The sequence below is a fragment of the Ylistrum balloti genome, unplaced genomic scaffold (genome assembly GCF_031769215.1).
Source record: "Ylistrum balloti isolate Yb309-2 unplaced genomic scaffold, AGI_CSIRO_Ybal_v1 Utg370036, whole genome shotgun sequence".
Lineage (NCBI taxonomy): Eukaryota > Metazoa > Mollusca > Bivalvia > Pectinida > Pectinidae > Ylistrum > Ylistrum balloti.
Genome location: NW_026782096.1, coordinates 607,279 through 627,818, shown reverse-complemented (window position 1 = coordinate 627,818; position 20,540 = coordinate 607,279). Strand labels below are relative to the sequence as shown.

Below are 20,540 nucleotides of genomic sequence, written 5' to 3'. Positions count from 1 at the left end.
AAGTAACTACAACCACTTGTTGTATAACCTCTATGTAATCATTGTAGTCAGATGTCTTTGGTCAACAATTCATGGAGAACTTGAAATTTAAAGACTCGTTTTCATATCTTGGAGTTCTTTTACTTTCATTCTTGTAAAAGCAAAAAAAAGTTTGTGAACAAACTTGTAATGTATCGTAAAATAAGTCTTGCCAGCGTTCCAGACTTGCAGTTAAATTGTTTGATAGTCGAAACATCTGTTTGATGCAGTGTAATTCATTGTTTGGCTCTACTGTATCTTGCTCTAAATTTGTATTAAAATGCACTATTCACTTGTGTGTCTGTTGTACAATCTGAAGTGCTACACTTTTGTCAAAAATGTGCTGTGCATTACATACACTAGATTTTCGCACATAAATTTTGGTGCTCGATTATGACACAGCAGTTCTGTCAGGTTATTTAAAATAATAATAGAAGTACATGTAAACTTAGAGTGAATGATGATCCTCCCTATAAATCTGATAGATAATAAACAGTATAAAGAATGACCATCGCTGTTTTGACCAGGATCAGTTTCAGAACCAGCATGTGTCAGAATCCAAAGACAAATTAATTTACAAACCAGAATGAATAATATTTGACTATCACTATTTGACCAGGAGTGGCATCCTGTGTTGCCATCAGGGGACAGAGGAATTAATTTGAATAACTTACCCAGAACTTTTTCACAATGTTCAGACCATATTTTGTTACAAGGTGCAACTCGCACATAAGCTAACTTGATTTCCTCTGAAGTTGTAAATTACCTTAACTCTAGTACATATGTACACCAGTTATCCTATTTGGTTGCCTGAAAGAATTTGCTTACCAGATTTTAGATATGTCATATCAAAGAACCAATCAGCTCACAGTATTTCTCTCTTGGTGAGCCTGACTGCAATGCTTGAACAACAAGACAATGTCTTGAAATTACATTAGCATTAAAGACACCAGTAACTCTCCATGTACATCTCTGACATATTGCATGCATGACATAAAGTTATAATAATAAAGACAGCTACTGTGAATGCCAACTGTTGGCTAAATAACTTGGAAAACATAAGTTTTCGGCATTCAATGATGCTTAAGTCCAGAAGAGGTGTCCATCCACAAATGACCCAGGCTGTTACAAGGACAAACCAAAACCAGATGACATGCAGGGGCTTAGAAGTTTGGACAAAGATGAAATAAGTTGTTTCCTTGTAAATCTGGAATCGCCAGTTTGAAAACAATTTCCTCATATCTTTATTTTTCTTGCACTCCCCCAGTCTGTCATCGTTGCCATTTTTCATGCTATTGCATCATGAAAAAGTCTGTAAGTGTCACCACCTGTTCAGAAGGTCCCAAGCTTATAACAAACACAAAATCTCTAAATTTAAAGGTGCCAGGAAATCTGATGATTGATTGGGTCACAGAACTAATGTTTTGGTGGCCATCTTGAAAAGATCTCTTCTCTGTTTATTAAATATTTGTTTCCTCGAAAGTGAATGAATATTTTCTCCTCCTCTGTCAATTTTCATTCATAACATATAAGACTTTATACATGATCAATGAATTTCATGTATAGACTGTACAATCAGTTGATCCCTTCTTTGAATACATGTTCCACCTAAACTGTTTGATATTTTTTAAACTTGTCCTTCATGATGAAATCTCTTGCCTATCTTCAAAATATTTTATCAATCTAAATGTTCTGATACCTATATTTTAAGCTGAACCTTTCTTAAATACAATTGCTTGAGCTTGGCTTTTGGCTGTTCTTCTAACTTAAGACATCTCGCCATAGCCAGTGATTTTTACATGGTATTTTAGTGTGTTTTTGGACCTATCCCAACTTGACATTTCTGGAGACAAAGTCAATAACAACCCTCCATAGTATCTTTGAAAGCAAACCATACAGGGGTGTCGGTTCTATCAACCATTGGCTTTGCCTGCTTAAATTTTTCACAATATCTAAAGTGATTAAGGTTCTCCAGTGCAATAATAATAATGATAATAATAATATAAGACAATACTCTTCTGACAAGTGGTCGACATCAGAAATGTACAATAATTACATCTTATTAATCGAAATAAATTCCAGGAAGTGCGATTGTGGCAAAATGGTATCATAAAATGTCATTCATAACTTCTTTCCAACAACCCAAAGCATTCTTCATTTCATCATTTGGATTTTAAAAAAATTTACACCAAATAAATTGATACCGATTATAAATGGGTTTTCAAACAAACACCTGAGTAATTGTGATTAACTCTCATACTTAAAGGGAGTCACATCAATTCTTTAAGACCGATTCTAAAGGACCAAGATGCTTTTTAGCTGGTTGTGGTCTACTTACTGATGCATAGTGACATAAGGTCCATGGAAATAACTAAACTGTGTCTGAATAATAACCCTGAATCCCGGAGAAAAGTATGATGTCTAGACGTAGCATGATTGTGTTCATTTTTATACCCAGTAACAGTTGTGTTGTTATACTGTTTTCACTTTTTAAATGGTGCACCACATGCTTTGCATACATGTATCTAGTTCATGCACAAATGTATCATTATATAGTTACTGAACTTTTTCCTTACGATGTTAGAGAAAAACAAGGACTGGAACTGCAGGAGTGATGTATCTCATAGGGTCTGTATGTGTGGATAGGTAAATACACGTATATGCTTTTCAACTCAAGCAAGATAATAAAGCACATAACAAAATGCATTTGCAATGTTAATATTTATTAAATTTAAAATAATAACAAAAAAAATTAATCATTTTCAAAATGATCACAGAAGTAATTCAAATATATTTATGCAAGAAGATTATTAATGGCATCATTGTATCCACACTAACTCATCTAGCCATGTACAAGAATTAAGCTTCAGTCACTTATCAACTCTCAATACTAGAAGATCTGACATCTCTAAGTTAACACAGATTCTAAAGAATGATGTTATGGCTGCCAATATTAATCAACATCATGATCTGGAGGAGTATTTCACTTAATGAGGTATGCTAATCCACAATGACTGTTTCTGCCTTCATAACAAGAGAAATCTGTAAATGTCTCTGAAAAATACTTGTAGTAATAAATAAAAACAAAACATCATGGCATATAACACATCCTGTATGTGTAGTGTTCAAGATAGTAGACTTCAAATAAATGGATCTATTAATATGTACCAATAAAATTAAATGTCTTTAATTGTGTACACAACAGCCTACATCAGCTGGTTTGTTGTCGTTTGTTAGCTAGGTATTGTGGGTAGCCTCTGCATGCCTTTTGCATCATGGTAAGGAATGCTGGAACTCCAGTCTGCGGACAAAAGAATATCAAATTTAGACTTGAATAAATTATTTTCTTTGTTATGATTTCATGGCTCATCAAACCACGGCTATACAGGATTATGCCATCTCTGTGGCTCATCAGCACAAGAAGAATGTCTAGTTTAAATGTCAGCCACATAATCCAACTGGCCAATCAACACAAGAAATGCTTACATTTAGGTCAAAGTTTCCTGCATAGGAAGGGTAAAACATTACATTCTGTGCCTGTTTCACCAATTCACACACAGAGGAAACTCTATGGGTGAAAGTATTATCATGTTGGTTTAGCTTATTTACTCACATGAAAAAGGGTGAAATCATAAGGGCTTAACACTGATCCCAAGGACACCACCAGAATCTAAATCTCTAATCAAGGGGTGCAGCGGGCAAAAGTGATTATAACCCCTAGAGTATCAAGAATGAGGTATGGGCAAAAACCAATCCTCAAAAATTCTGACGAAAACCTACATGCAAAGTCATTGCAAAAACAAAAACCAAATAAGGTATGGGCAAAGGAATTTACACACAGGTCTTGATACAGGTGACAGGTAAAGTTGGAAACTAGTCTGTATCTAACACTTTATATATATCCGGAGACATCTTTCCTGCTTCTGATACATGAAATATCTTCTGTCCACTTACCTTAGCTCCCCAATTAATCAACCAAGTTGGTATCATACCCTTTGGATTGTCGTAGTACTTCATAAATGCTGAAAGAAAATATCAGCAATTAAAACAAGCTATTTGGTGATAAAACAACATCATAAGGATACTGTCATCTAAGGGCAAATAACTCTTATTCAATATCTGCACAAGCCTATGTGAAAATCCTCAAGCCATTTGTTGTCGTCAATTTGAGACAGTATTTTGCAATCAGCTAGAGAACGTACAACCGATTAGCCTACTAGAATTATACATGTATCTGAATATGGTCCATTGAATGTCTAGTCAATATAAAATTAGGTTATATTACCTTTAGAACCAACTTTTCCATCAGTCATTAGAACACAGCTCTGAAGATAATCATCTACCCGTATCACACCCTTCTTCTCAGGAACACTGGCACATGGCACACTTTTGGCCATTACAGCCCAGATTTTGTTCCCCTCAAAACTTTCCATTTCTCGTAGCTCCCGCAGATAGATATACTGCACTCTAGTTAAGGAGTGATTTGTCTTATTTTACTTGCCTAAGACCTTTCTATATAACCATATTTTATTCATGAAAAAATGTAATTGTATAATTGTTATTTCTCTTATCATAACAAAAACTACTGTGGCTTATACAGTATATGATTGTGATACACGTCTATGACAAAGCAATATGACATATTGTAATTCAACAGATTCATTCACCTCATATAACAACAAAATAAATTACAATTCTGGCCAAATACCATGGCTCTTGTCATCATAGTTTGTGATAAGAAGGTGCCTGAAGACGATAATTATGGATAACATCATTGACATGCCCCATATGATAAGCCTTTCATGCAAGGAAACTTCAAATCACGAGAATTGTGAAGTTTGTGAATCCATAGCAATGACATTCATGTTACAATAAGTTAACATAAACATAACGAAAATCTTTCCATGAACAGACAGTTATACCAAAAGATATCATTTTGAAACAAAAAAACAACTATACCCACAAAGGCCAGGTTACAGAATTCACAAGTACACATTCATGATGTTCAAGGACCATTATCAACAAAAAATCAATCCTTCACAAGCTATTTGTAATTCACTATTTAATGATAAACAAATGTTTATTAGCCACATACAAAGTGATTCATGTATGAAAAAAATGACATTTCTTCATACATCTCATAGGGATTGACTGACACCCTGATTTCAATATGTAATTCTCAACAACCACTCACCTACCAAATCAGGTACATTACAGACAGATCAAGTTAGAATATGAGAATTTGTCCCATAAAAATAAATCATGGCAGTCAAAGGGCCATAACTCTTTTATATATACAAAAGGATACGTCCCTGTTAGACATTGGGAAGGGGAAGTTCACATTCCAATAAATAAGCTTTTTATCAGCATCTTCTTTCTCATACAATTCTGAAAAAAGAAATGAAAAAGTAAAATATATACAAAAAAAAATTTTGCATCAGATTGGATGTCCATTGACTTTTAATAAATGATTTTTTCTGATACACAGTTAATATTTTTCAAAATTTTGGGATGTGTACTCAAGGAGCAATGATACTCACCATTAACATAAGTATCCCACTGACGCCGGTACTCTAAGTCCATGTATACCTCGGCACAGACTTCTGGAGACACATCAGCTAATGTACCGTACACTTTGTATTTGTAAAGACCTGATGTCTGAAATTACAAAGAAAATAAGTAGGACTTTCAATTCATACCTGGCATTTGATATGTCAAATGAAAATTAAATTATAAAGTCAGCAAATAGTAAATACCTGCAAAATCTTAATTTCTGAGCCAAAAAATCTATAAGGAATAATTCATTCCTTGCAAAAGTCACTATAATAAATAAATGGAAATATCAAATTCAACTTTTACAAATAAAAAATGAAAAAACACACCCCATCTTCTTTGTACCAATTAGTCTGAAGGGCTTTGACAACCAATCCAAACTTAAATTTTTTTGTCATGGTTGTGGTATATTGACCTTGACCATGACAAAAATGAAAATCTCCCAAGTGACAATGTAAGATGTACAACATTCACAACATCAAAGCTAGACAAGTAAATTTACAGGACCCCAAACTAGGTGTTTTCCTATGAATGCTTCATTATGGTATTTCTGCTGTTGCTACCATTTCAATATTGCATTGTCTGTTGTAATGACTGAAGAAAACTGTATAATTTTTGTAATCATCCATACAATGCCCAAAGCCATTGTTGCTGGCTACAATGTACATTATACCTGTGATTATCATGTGTATAGTTTTCACTGTCTATAGCCCAAACTGTGTTTGATGTGGGAGAAGTGTAATTATTATTGACATCATTCACTATTATCACAGGAATCAGAAGTGAAATATAGCTCAGGGTTTTCCATAATTTTGTTAGTAGTAGGCTGTGTAGTGAAAGTAGGAGGCTGGCCTGCCTTGTACATGTAGTCATATACGGAACATTATTACGGAACTGGATTGGTGTAGGCAGCCAAATGATCAAAGTAGCCGGTCAAATTGGCCGGCGACCGGCTCTTATGGAAAACCCTAATAGCTATTTTACTACTAAAGTAGAAAGACATCTGATTGGTTCTACATATATGTATAATCTAAATGTGTTAGACTTATAGGTACTTGGTTTCAATAGAAGGTGTATATTCAATACACATAGCTTCCATATTATTATTCTTTATGTAAATCCACTCCAAGGGATCCGTCAATACTGATGATTATGTGGATAAGGGGTGGAGAAGATTGAACATGTGTAGAGGCATGGAGAGATTAAGTAAGCACATTTATTATCTTGTTAATTTCGTCAACATGAGGGTATACGATAAAACTTATAGATGGATGTTCTGTTAGTGTTTATGTGTGAAAGCTTAAAAGCCTATGTAAGGGATGCATGTGTGCTATGAATCCCTTGGTGTTGAGCTATGTACTGCTGCTATTGGCAGGAGATTTGGTGGTAAAGGGGTCCCATATAAAAGGGCAATATCTCAGTTTGGGTCTGATAAGTGCTTTGTACATATATTATTTAAGATATGTTGAATTTATTTTGAGATGGTATTTCAGGAAACCTAGCGATTTGTTGACATTGTGATATTGTAAATGTGTTTATTCCATTTCAGGTTGTTTCGTATAGTTACATCTAGATATTTGCTTGAGTCAACAAGTTGTAATACATGTTTGTGAATTTCGTATTAATATTATACTATGTTATGTACGAATGTGATATTGATGATGATGCATTTGTCATGATGAAATTACATGATCCAATCCTTTCCATTTTTTCTGCTGCAGTGATGTCTTCTTGCAGTTTTATGGCGTCTCCTATATTGTGAGTTGATTTGCATATAATACTATCATCTGCCAAAAGTATGAGTGAACTGATTTTGCTGTAGTCTGAAAGGTCATTAATATAGGTTAGATATGGAAAAGTATGGGCTCAAGGCAGGTTCCAGACACACCTAAAGATAAATGTATCTTTTCTGGCTCTCGAAAAGATACATTGAACTCAACTTTCGAGATTTAGTATAATGGTAGTGCAATTTGAAGGCTATGCTTATCGGAAACATATCATTATAAATTGAGACTAAGTACCTAAGGTTGATTTACACAAGCCAGCACATAATATGTACACTTGCAACGCTGAATTGTTAAAAATTCCAGTTCACTATGTATGATGTACAATGGGCTGTGGATTTTTACTTGGGTTGTTATAAAAAAAAATACAACGGAAAGTTTTCGAACCCATCAAACTTAAGTATCACAATGTGTGTTGTCAACCTTTGACCCACCTCGTTGTACTGTCGATAAATCTTCGCCTCACAACCATCGTGTGACGATTCGGTGAAGAATTCGTAACCCTCTTCATTAATATTCGGGCGCTGAAGCTCGTTAGCAGCCTCCACAAAATCTACATCCTGAAACATGCTGTCTGTCGATTGCTGTCTATTGCACTGCGTCCCGTTGTCAAGTCAGCAGCACTATATATTGTTAAATGTATGCTTTCATTCAATGAACAAGCTACTACGGGTCTTGTCATGTGTAATTTTGAGTTTGTTTACTTCCGGAACTAAGGGTCATGCGCAGTGGCGGTGGTAGTGATTCCGGTTATATTTGAAAGATTCGCCGCCTTAAAGTTACAAAAAAAAGTTAACAGTAGACTCACTTTACCAGTGCTATAACACTTAATAACGTTTTAGCTCACCTTGCCCGAGGGGCCAAATGAATTCATATCATGACGAGGCGTCCGGCGTCTACTTTTCCATTAAAACGGGTACAACTTCTCGATAACTGGCCGGCGAACCAAATGTCATGATATTTGGCTGTTTGGATGTAGCCTGACAAAGTTTGTGAAATAAAGGATATTGACCCTTATTCAAGGTCACAGGGGTCAAATTTGTTAAAGTTTGTGACGACTTTTTCTGACAAACCAAAAGGCAAAGCACATTATTTGACTGAAAACTAATTAGGTTCCTAGGATCAGAGACGTATATATACGTCTCTGCTAGGATGAAGCCCGGCAAAGTTTGAGAAAAGAAATAACCTTGACACTTATTCAATATCACAGGGGTCAAATTGTTAAAACCTGTAAACGATTTCTCCTTACCAGAGACGTATATATCACATGTGATATATACGTCTCTGTCCTTACTAACCAAAAGCCACAGAAGCATAATATTTGGATGTAAAAAGTGATTTTAGGTCAAAACAAAACAAATTTTGAGAAACAAAAAGGAATGGCATTAACATATTATCTGAGCTCTAACTGTCAATGTTTAGAATTGTCGGTTGTGGAAACTGGTATAAATTTGTTTGGAATGCCCACCTTGAATGCCAATGGTGTACATATCAATATATTTGTTATATCTTCACCGATTTTTTAAACATTATTATCAACATTGAATACCATGTGAGCAATGCAGCCCCTTTGGGCCTCTTGTTTGCTGTTTTAATCTGAATACTTGTCAACGATTTCAATTATTGTTGGGTAATAAAGAAGTGTAGAAGAGACATGTCATGAATATTTTCAGCTATATTAGAATTTTAATTATTCGACCCATGTGCAATGTGGAAATGGCGATTTCTTTCCACACTCCTTGTTTGAATACCAACACGGGCGCTGGTCACTTATTTCCTCAATTTATATAGAGCCGGAGTTCTGATGTTCATCGATTTAAAGCTGATATATAAAAGTCGACAGAAAGTCCGAATGTTTCGGATTAATGATATTTCGTGTTGTATACTTTGCCAATCACGGACTCGTGTTATTCATCCTTATAATTAGTTTACTTTGTGAACAGGCACACATTTATGAAACATTTCACAAACAATATATGTTGTTTCAATACAGACAATTTAATTTGTCTTTTCAGCAAATCTGGACTTATATCAATAAGTCTTATTGATTTTTACTGTAAATTTCCCAACAGAGTACATTCAGCTTGATTAATATCCTGTAATATTATCTGCATGCTGTACATTGTCATGCACACACACACAAAGAGAAATATGCACTCCATCTCATAACAGAATAACTGCGTTTTTTTTTCAGAAAACAACAGCTAGAAATAATCCGAAAAACATACTTTTCACTGTCATTACTCCGTTTGCTCCATGAATTATATACTTCACTTATGGTTTCCGCCATGTTATGACCTATTTTTTAGCTCACTTAGTACTTATGTCATGGCCGGCATCAACTTTCCATTTAAACGATTCCTCTCAATAACCAACCGATCAAATAACCTTGCATTTTGCTGATGATTGCTGGGAAGAAGCGTGATAAAGTTTGCGAAAAGAAATTACAAAAATGTGCAGAGGTATGGTATTTGGTTAAAGGGGTCCTTGGATAAAGCCCAATGAAGTTTGCAAAAATAAAGATGATAAGAGACATGGGTGGGATTTAGAACCATATTGTCAAAACCTGTATAAGACTTCCTCTGGTGAACCAGAAGCAGGGTATTTGATGGAGTTGAGTATAAGAAGCTGTTTGTTGTGGACATTGTCCGTGCTGGAAGTATGAAGATAAACACTGATAAATAATCTTCATAACTGAAATGTATTTTGTAGTGATGCATATTTATACGATGGCTGAAAACGGACTGGCAAAACAGTGTAACTAGTTGCACGTTTTCGTCAACAAAACATGTACGAACACATTTTTTGTACAAATATATTCATTACAATAGTAGTACATTTTTTGACACAAAAAGTGTTCGTACATATTTTGTTGACGAAAACGTGCTATTGGTTACACTGTTTTGTCAGTCCGTTTTCGAACATCGTGTATTTACGATATTATATCATAATATAAATATTTTGCGCCAGGCTCGGATAACTGCCGACCGGTTTGTTTGTTACATCTGCATGTTTAGCGTCGTTGACGGAAGGGACCCAGTACATTCGAAGTTGTCCTAAGGTGATGAGGTTTGGTGAGTTGCGTATTTATTTGACATTTTAGTTTATTTCTTTGATGAGTTGCGACGCGTAGTTTTACTTGTACTGGAAACAGTTTACTATGGTGTAACGTCTTATATATTGGTTCAGAAAGTATGCTAGATGTTATATGTGACTCTGGAGCACCGGAAATGGATATGGTTGATTTGTGTCCAATTCCTGGTCCCCTATACCCGTACAAGAAAATTAAGAATCAATTAATATCTCGATAACAAAAACTATGATAAATCTCCAATTTTCTACATAAATCAATTTAAATGTTTTAAAAATCTGGCACTTTGAATGAATTAATTTAGATATCGAGATTTTTTTTAATCGAATTTTTATTTACTAAGAGATGAAAACGTGCGCCTCACTCAACCATGAAGTGTTTTGATTTTTAGCTCATTTGGCCTGAGAGGCCATGTGAACTGGGATACTGCGGCTTCTGTTGTTCGTCCGTTGTAAGCTCCAGGGGAAAGAGGAATCAATTTTGTGTCGATGTGTCTGTCCCCCTCCCCCAGAGGCCTGAGGGTCAATTAGAGAAAATATAAATATATAAAAATGAATGGGTATCGGTCCTATGGAGCCAGAGAGGCGGGGTCCAAAAGGGAAAATTGATCAATTTCTTTAGAATTGATCTTGTTCTTTAGGATACTGTTCAGATTTGGTCTGAAGCATGCTTTAGTGAAAGAAAATAAGTTTTGTATAAAGCATGGCCAGGTGGATGGGGCCCAACAGGGAAAATCTAACACCCAAGTAGAGTAGTTCATTTTCTTATCCTTGCTTTGCACCATCAACAATTCATTGGGATCTTTGGTTATTTGAAACAATTGTGATCCCCATTGAATAATTATAGCATTGCTTAGCATCAGGACATAAACAGTCATATCTCATAATTTGTCCTGGCCTCTTGTTCCACCCAGGACATGCTATATTTTTGAAGCCATTGGGATTATCATCCCATAACTTAATAGTATTGCTGGACATCAAGAGATTAACAACTGATATCTGTCCCCAACCATAAGGAATTTGAAGCTGTATCTTTGGGGTGAGGCTAATGCAACGTTTTGCATTATTGACATAATTTACATGTTTACATTTGATCCCTGGACCTGGCCCCATGCTAGGAGTAATCACTGTCCGATGCATGTTTGCTATAATGTTAAAACTGTAGAACTTTCAGCCATTTTTAGTGAAGTAAAAATGTTACAAAGTCTTGCAACGTGGACTCCGTTCTATATGGAAGCCCAATTTATAATTTTATTATTATTATTCATTACATACTTTTTGTAATTCTGTTCAATAACAATAATTATTTTGAATAATAATTCTATTTAATAATAATTATTATTTTGAGTAATATAATATATGTAATTGAGAATGGCAATGCTGGTTGAAATAGGCATACAAGTTTTCAACCCATGAAAAAACAAGACCTTGATTATGAAAAATCTTGATATCTAACTTCATTCAAAGTGTCAGATTTTTAAAACATGTAAGCAGATTTATGTAGAAAAATGAGATTTATTAAGTCCCTTGAGACAAAGTCTCTGATAATGCAATCCTCTATTGTCCGGTGTGGTGCTTTTTAAACTTATAAACATTTTCGACTTTATTTTATAAAAACCTTTCATGACTAAAGACGCTTTAAAATTGTAAATTATACCATCCCCATCCCCCAGGAGCTGTTGGGTGAGGTCAAAAAATGGTCAAATAGACTGAAATGTCAGAAATTTTCTTCTCAAATCCCAAGTAGAATCCAGTGCTCTTCGTGGATGGAAAAGCCTTCAGATGCTTTTACCAAAATTGTGAATTTTCAAGATCCAAGGGTCTTGCATTTCCTCCAGGGCCAGGAGAAGGGGTAAAATTTACCATAGTTTATATAGGAAAATCACATTTTTTTATTTTCTATTTGAAATAGTTCAGAACTGGTTAGAACTATTGACCTCAGCTGACTCCCAGGGGATATTGAGCAGGGTCAAAAATGGTTTAAACAGGCTGAAATTTACATGTATGGGTATTGGAGGCCACAACTGGGAAACAGTGTACACAAATTCACCCTGGAAATGTTGAACGCATTGATATATATATATGCATTACTATTGATCACTGAACTATGACCTCTGCTGCCTAACTGTATCGATCGCTAGCCACGACCCAAAATTTTCACATTCTCGTGGTGCCTTCTTCAGAGATACTCTGCTTCAAAAGCACGTTAACACAGGTGGTCGGTTGTGATGACAGTGAGTTATAGTCTATTGCAGGTGTAGAGGTCAAGATTACTGGTAACTCACCTCTGATAATTAATCAGATGATGAATGACAGATGATAATTGTAAACTTATGATTAACATTTTGAGTAGTTTTCAAAATCGAACTAAATTATTGTTGGAGTTGTTGAATGGATAATGTATGAGGCAGTAGTACAATATGAAAAATTATCATATTTTGCTTAGTGTACTTTGAAAAATCAACTTCATTTCTTAGTGGATGTGAAATTTTATATCCATAATTTATCATTGTTTTAGTACAAACTTGAATTATTATGTAAGTATTATATAACTTTATTTCATTTTCCAAAAGTTACAACAGCAATATAAAACAAACACATGCATCACCTCTTGGGCAGTTGAGAGAAAATATTAAACTCAATGGCTGTGAGTTGTTCTGCCAGGACAATGCCCATATTCACAATTATGTCATTGTCATGGCTGTCATTAACAATTGTGGTTTTGAATTTATTGAGCTTTTTTAGCCTGATCTTGCTACATCAGACTTTCATGTATTTCTTAAAAAAGATTTCATTGAAAACAGCATTGAGGCCCTTAACATTGGTGTCAAAAGTGTAAAGATACTTAAGGGGTTATGTTGAATAATATTGCAATATGTCCGCTAAAAGTCAAACCCTTAAATATGAGGCTCACAACTTATCAATCAGCCCTTGTATATTTGTCTCAGGCGAGTTTGATACTCTTGATTGTTTACCACTATCTCTTAACCTTGATTTTAGTAGTTTAAGTGTTAATCATGTTGACAAACCACGCACTGTGAAATCCTTCAGAAAAGTTAGATGGAACAGAAATAACAATGGTGGTTTTTCAGGCGATGTCATTGATATAGTGGAGATCCTTAATGATGCTTGTGACTTGCTTTTCAACTCTGAAGAAGGTGCTGATAAATGAACTGACATTTTCTGTGGTAGTTAGTATTAATGAAGTGGTCTTGTCAAATTGTAGCGTAAAGGCAGAGAGAAAAAAACAAAGCTGGTGACAAACTATGGTTTTTTGAAATAATGTCAAATAAATGTAAGTCTGTTGAAAATCACATCACGCTGTACTAAGTGAAAAAAAAAGTTTGTATAGGTAACTAAAATCTTGATTAAAATAACAATAATAGTATCAAGAAGATGATTTGTTCAAATTAGTCAAACCCAAAAATGTTAAGTAGATATTTGTCAAAGGAATGAAATAAGTTACAGCAATCTAATATTGATATTGAAGATTTTTTAGAACGTTTCAAGAATTTAGATGGGGGTAAGAACAAGAATCTAGTTGGTGCTGATGCTTTAGCTGAAAATATAGATTCTTTTTACAGAAGACAAAGTACATATTGTGTTCATAAACTAAAACAAGATAAAAAGTTGTAGTGAAAATTTTAAACCAACTTTTCATGGATTTAGGTTATTTTTCTTCTTTGTATTACTGAACTCTGTAACCTAGCCGATCGATTGCCACACAGACAACAAACACATTGTTATATATTTATATATTTACATTTATACAAGTTATGTTTTTGTTTTTTGTTTTTTTCTTTCTATAAAAATCAGTTCACCATACACTCATTACACCTTCCACTGAAACAATCCACAATCACCAGTACATACACACACAAATAAACCTAAACCCTAAAGTCTTTGTAGCCTCACATTCCTATCACAGTTGGGTTAGCACAGATGGTATAGAATTGTCAAAGTCTGTCCAAAACACTTTCATGGAGAAACAACTGTTGTCCAAACCGACTGATGCCTCGTTGGTTCTGTACCTTCCAGCGCTGATGGCTTCAGTTTGAAACAACGAACCTGGCACGACACCTCTTGGTTTCCAACATGTAAGTGTCAACCACAGGGCAAATTAGTGGCCGTACTGGCTACTCTCGAGTGCACTTGCGTAGTGTACTCTACCTCCCACTATCACCATGTACTGTGAACTCTGGTACAAGTACTGTTCAATTATATACATAAAGCAGAGTCAGAACTGCTGTAGACACATGAAGTCTCCTGGCTTCCGTACTTCCCACTTTGGACAAAGCCTATCCATACAAAAAGCTACAAAATATGAAAATAACCCTACAGTATTACTGTTACACCTTTACAACATTAGGTATTATGTATTGTTATCATAACAAGCGTTATGTATCTTCGTTATGCAACATTTACAGGTAGAAAGCTACGTAAACAGTTCGCACGAGCTTGCACGAGCGTACCCGGTAAACACAATAAACAAATCCATTCATACACACTTAAACATAACTTTCGGCATAAACATTCAAACCACAGATTATATATACACAGAGAAAGAAAGCGAAAGAGATATGAGATCATTTGTGTACTTACCGTGACTGTTATTCACGCTTCTTCAGAATAAAACGGCAGAATAAAACGGCATCTGCATTTCCATGCTGTGTACCTGTATTCAATACCGGGTGGACTCTCTCCTATGGAAGCCCTGAGCAACCGTACAATCGCCGGTAAAGCAATACTTACCGTAAAAATAGAGTCGGATTGTGACAAACTCTTTGCAAAAATATTTGATTCCGAATTTTTTCCAGAAATGTGGTCACCCGGTTGTATATTATCAATTATAAAAGTGGCAGATATTTTATTTCATCTTTCATTACTTTTTTAAAAAATTTTGTTTTAAATTACTTCACTAACACGACTAGTTTCTACTAGGAGGAAATCCTATCACCAATTTTATATCGTCTTTTCATTTATTATTGTGATATGGATTTCATTAATGAAAATTGTTCATCTACCAGTTTAGAAGGCCGTATTTCTATGTATACCCTGGGATGTCCATACACTTTTCCAAGCAATGCTTGGATTAAAATGTCTGCAACTTCCTTAGATACGATGACCGGAAAGTATCCATAGTGTCAGGATGGAGGTCTTGGAAGCATTCTAAGAAAATATTTCTCTTTTTTTGCCCATTATCATCATCAGGCATTTTGTATATATGATAGGTCTTAGATTCGTGGAAAATATATCGATGGATTGAATTTGAGTTTGGATTATGATTATGTTCAAATGTTGGCATCTTCTTGTTTGGAAGAGATTCAATAATTTTCAGAGTTTTAATGATAACTTTTCAAAGTATAGCTTACTCTTTTTACATGTCACCAAATATTTGTGGAACTACATATGTAGGACCATGTCTGTTCTCTGGAAATGTAAATGTTTAAATTGAAAAAAAAGTGCACTTTGTTTTATATTGATGAATCCAGCATGGAATCATTTGAAATGGAAGCATTTACCAATTAATTAGTTCATTTTCTTTTTATTCCAGATTTCTAAATTTCCATTGAATTTAGAGAAAGCCAGATTGTCACACCAAAAGGACAGGATGACAACGACTGTCAAATGGCTAAAATCCTTCACGATACTTTCATCTCTATACCTGCTGCTTCAATTCAGTACTGGGAGTGCAAAGACAATTTTTGTACTGGGTGGAAATGGACTGTTAGGTTCTGCTTCTATGGAGCGCCTTATTGAAAGAGGGGACAACTTGATGGTTGTTAATCGCGGTAATTGGTATTGGGACACATCCACGCTCATCCTTCCATTTGTAACGCCAATACAATGCAATCGTCACAACTCCTTGCGCGAGTGCCTGGAAATGGAATTCTTGCTTTCAGGTGATGAGAAGGATGTTATCTTTGACGCTGTTGTTGATTTCAGTTCGTTTGCAGGAAAAGATGTGGCAGATGTGTTGGATGTTCTCAAGGGTAGAATCAAACAATATATCTTTATCAGTTCCGATTCAACCTACGAGGTTTGTATAAAAAACCATAGTAATCCAACTGTTGAGTCAGATTCTGTTCGTCCTGTATCGGAAGCAGAAAGAGTTCTATACAATCAAAAAGATGTTTACGGCGATAGGAAGTTAGAAGGAGAAGAAGTTCTAGAGGCACAAAAGGAAGGAGGTGTATCATATGTTGCTTTGCGCCTACCAGATGTAATCGGACCACGTGACAATACCTACCGCTGGTGGATATACCAGCTTTGGATTAAAATGCTTGACTATCTTGATCGCCCCTTGGAGATACCAGATGAAGTAAGCAATCGGCCATTGAGCTTTGTTTATTCTTATGATGTAGCAGATTTGATTATTCAGCTTTTGGATTCTGATGCAGGTGTCTTCAATGAGGCATACAATTTGGCATTTGAGGAAAACCCAACTTTGACAGAAATGCTACAATTGATGGCAACCTATTTAGACCGTCCGGATATTCAGATTAATGTAAAGAAAAACTCAGCTATGACATACCTGTGGCCGTCTGCACCATCACAGCAACAGTATAATTTTCCAGAGTTGTCTGCCCCTGACGATAATTGGTCTTCTGCTCTATACATGTTCCCCTCCGTATCCATGGGCTCTATCGATACGTCCAAAGCAAAGCGCATTATTGGATGGAATCCAACTCCTTTGACAACAGCTGTTAAGGAATCTATTGCATTTTTCGAGAAGGCAATGATAAGTGATGAGTTTGAGGAGGAACAAGCTGAGATAAAACGTGCCCTCCTTCTACATTTCAGTAAAGATCACGCAAGGACTTTGGCAGGTGTAGATGTTGTGTACCCAAAATCAGAGAATGTTCACCAGGAACTCTGATTTTTGAAACATTATGAAATTTTTGTTGATAAAATTTGCCTTATGTTAACGCAAATACTCAGATTATTGCATTTTTTTCCTCGTTGCTTTTCTCTTACCTAAGTTTTCAAATGTACAAATTGATTATTTTATCATTTTGAATACAAATCAGCTTATATCATTTTTCTGATATGTTGTCATTTGTAATTTACATAGAAATTCTATGCACTTTCCCCATACATCAGATGTAGCCACCTCTAGGGTTACTTCCACTGTATTACATGATGCTTCCTTATCAAATATTGAAAGTTTGGCAGGCTTAAAGCATAGCTTTACAATCCCAGAAAATCTTACGATGAGGAATCCGTGGTCCAAGATCATATCTATTTATATGCTGCATTTTGAAAAGCCTAACAAAGTAGGGTCAGTAACTAAATATTCCATGTAGATTTTGGTGACATGTTTTGGTGCATCAGATAAGTAGATAGTTTTAGCGTGTTATAACGCATTTCCTTAGCTTTATTTCATGGGCGATTGAATTTACATTGTGTGAACTTGTAAATGTGTTTCTTATGGGTTTTTTTATTTGGTATATTGATATAAACTTTATTTATTTTACAACAGTTGTGGTTTATAGCTTAGATTGATTGCTCTTGTTGGCCGACCCAGGAGAAAAAACCACTTGGTCGGACAAGTGATGCTTTACCTTTTCACATCCGCTTACGATTTCGTAATCAGTATCAAATATGGACTATTCATTGTTAGTGCTTATTATGGACTTTCATTTCATCAGTGCTATTGCATAAGTATCAAATATATATATTTGTATGTGTGTATTTCATAAATATTCTAACTTTTATTAACCTATTCTATGAATTCCCTGTGTAGATGTCATAGCTTTTGTTTGTACATATGGATATTTGTTTGTATATTGAAACAATGTAATACATATTTCATTTTGCTGTTTATTATATTTTCCGTCATATTGCTACATAACTTGAATGTTTTTTCATTGCATCTTTTAATATATGTCAGTAGTTTATAGTATCCAAGAGAACAAATACAAAGGTTTTTTTTAATTGATTTTGGTGTTTTCTTAAAGTTAAAATCAAAACCAGGAAAAAGGTGTTATTTTATAGTAATGAAGAGTACAGGTAAATAATCTACCTGTATATAGATACTATATCAGGAGAGTGCAGGTAAATAATATATATGTATATTGGTACTATCTCAGAACAATACAGGTACATTTGTATGTAAATAATCTACCTGTATACAGGTACTATAGCAGAACAATACAGGTAAATAATCTACCTGTATATAAGTACTATATCAAATCATTACAGGTATATAATCTATCTGTATATAAGTACTATATCAGAACAGTACAGGTAAATAATCTACCTGTATATAAGTACTATATCAAATCATTACAGGTAAATAATCTACATGTATATAAGTACTATATCAAATCATTACAGGTAAATAATCTACCTGTATATAAGTACTATATCAAATTATTACAGGTAAATAATCTATCTGTATATAAGTACTATATCAAATCATTACAGGTAGATAATCTATCTGTTTATAAATACTATATCAGAAAGTACAGGTAAATATTCCACCTGTAGTTTGGTACTATATCAGAACAGACTAAAATGACACCTCTATTGTCGCCAAGGTTTATATAATTCCTTTGAGAAAAAAGAAACCGGAAGTTCAAGTTCAAGTTCTTTATTACTTTAAGCCATCTGGCTCATCAGTAGACAATTGAATATTTACAATGTATAGACGTCACATAATACTTTAGCACCACACACACACGCACGCACGCACGCACGCACACACACACATATCCTCACACACAGAAAGACACACACGTACACACAACCTCACACACACACACACACACACACACACACACACACACACACGCACGCACGCACACACACACACACACACACACACACAAATCTAACATATAATGTAGAGAATGACCTTAATACAAATAAAACATATTCTAGCTATAAACAATTTCCTGTTATCAATCTCGTCATAGCACCATCTTACAATGATTACAGGTTGAAATAACAAGCATACGTTATGCATAGAACTATTAATATACCATGTTACGAACATAGGAAAAAGGATTTTACCACAGATTTCAAATGTTTTTAAAACGATTCACACTGTGTAACTTCAGTATAGACATACAGTGTACAAGTTCTAAGAAAAATAGCCTTTACTTATTGCAGACCTTCTAGTCTTCTCTTGTTTGCAAGTTTTAAAAATTTTGCCAGATTTGAGATATCCTTTCTACTTTTAGTAGACCAGAGCCCTATCAATTTGAACATACTGACATTTCTATAGTAATAAGGTTTAATAAATTTCTTGCGAAGTGAATGAAAGAAAGGACATTTTGAAATAAAATGAAATTCATCTTCGATGTCTTGCATTGTACAAAGTAAGTACAGTCTACGGTTTCGTTCTATATATCTCCCAGTTTCTACAAGTAACTCGTGTGAAGACAGTCTAATTCTACTTAATTCTTTTAGGCTAAGACTATCAAGTGACTTTCTCTGATATTCTTGTAAACAAAATTCGTTGCAGAGGAAACTATTACCTTTTGGGGAAGAACTTATTTTATCAATACAGTCTTGACGAAATATATCAATTATTCTCTGTTTGAAAATAGCGTACATATTAATGTCTGGATGTCGAGATTCCCATATTATAGGTCATTCCTAATACCAGTTATCCAAATATCATTATTTTGGACCATCTCCCTGTAACATGCTTGTAAAATACAATTTTCTGTGTTTTTAAGTTTTAACCAATATTTTATTATTCTGCATTTACGTGTGATATATAAAGGATATCTACCAAGTTCAAAATAAACCATACAATTAGGAGTACTTTTACGAACTTTCAGTAATCTTTTGCAAAAATGTAAATGTACCTTTTCTACGTCGGGTGCTTTATGCAGTCCCCAGATTTCAGCTCCATAAGTGAGTATACTATTTACGTAAGTATCAAAAACCGAGATTGGTGTTTCAGGATTGAAAAAAATACTACGGCATAATTTCCTTATTGCAAACCACGCTTTCTTTCCTTGTTCTGCTACTTTCTGTTGAGTTATGCGGAACTTACCGTTGTAATTAAGCACAACACCAAGATAATTGAATTCGTTGACAATTTCCAAAACACAACCATTATAAATCCATGTTTCATTT

General features: G+C 34.7%; 2 protein-coding genes across 2 annotated transcripts; one reads left to right on the top strand and one right to left on the bottom strand.

Moving 5' to 3' along the window:
* Positions 1 to 2,820: 2,820 nt before the first annotated feature.
* LOC132548928 (phosphatidylcholine transfer protein-like) lies at positions 2,821 to 8,018 on the bottom strand. The gene is made up of 6 exons (XM_060212829.1): positions 7,790 to 8,018; positions 5,559 to 5,676; positions 5,327 to 5,406; positions 4,304 to 4,478; positions 3,973 to 4,040; positions 2,821 to 3,319 (listed from the first exon to the last, which is right to left on the bottom strand). The coding sequence occupies exons 1-6, from the start codon at positions 7,922 to 7,924 to the stop codon at positions 3,230 to 3,232; spliced, it is 666 nt and encodes a 221-aa protein (XP_060068812.1). The 5' UTR covers positions 7,925 to 8,018; the 3' UTR covers positions 2,821 to 3,229.
* A 2,366-nt stretch (positions 8,019 to 10,384) lies between these two features.
* On the top strand, positions 10,385 to 19,872 carry LOC132548914 (uncharacterized). The gene is made up of 2 exons (XM_060212816.1): positions 10,385 to 10,429; positions 16,000 to 19,872. The coding sequence occupies exon 2, from the start codon at positions 16,057 to 16,059 to the stop codon at positions 17,323 to 17,325; it is 1,269 nt and encodes a 422-aa protein (XP_060068799.1). The 5' UTR covers positions 10,385 to 10,429; positions 16,000 to 16,056; the 3' UTR covers positions 17,326 to 19,872.
* Positions 19,873 to 20,540: the final 668 nt, after the last annotated feature.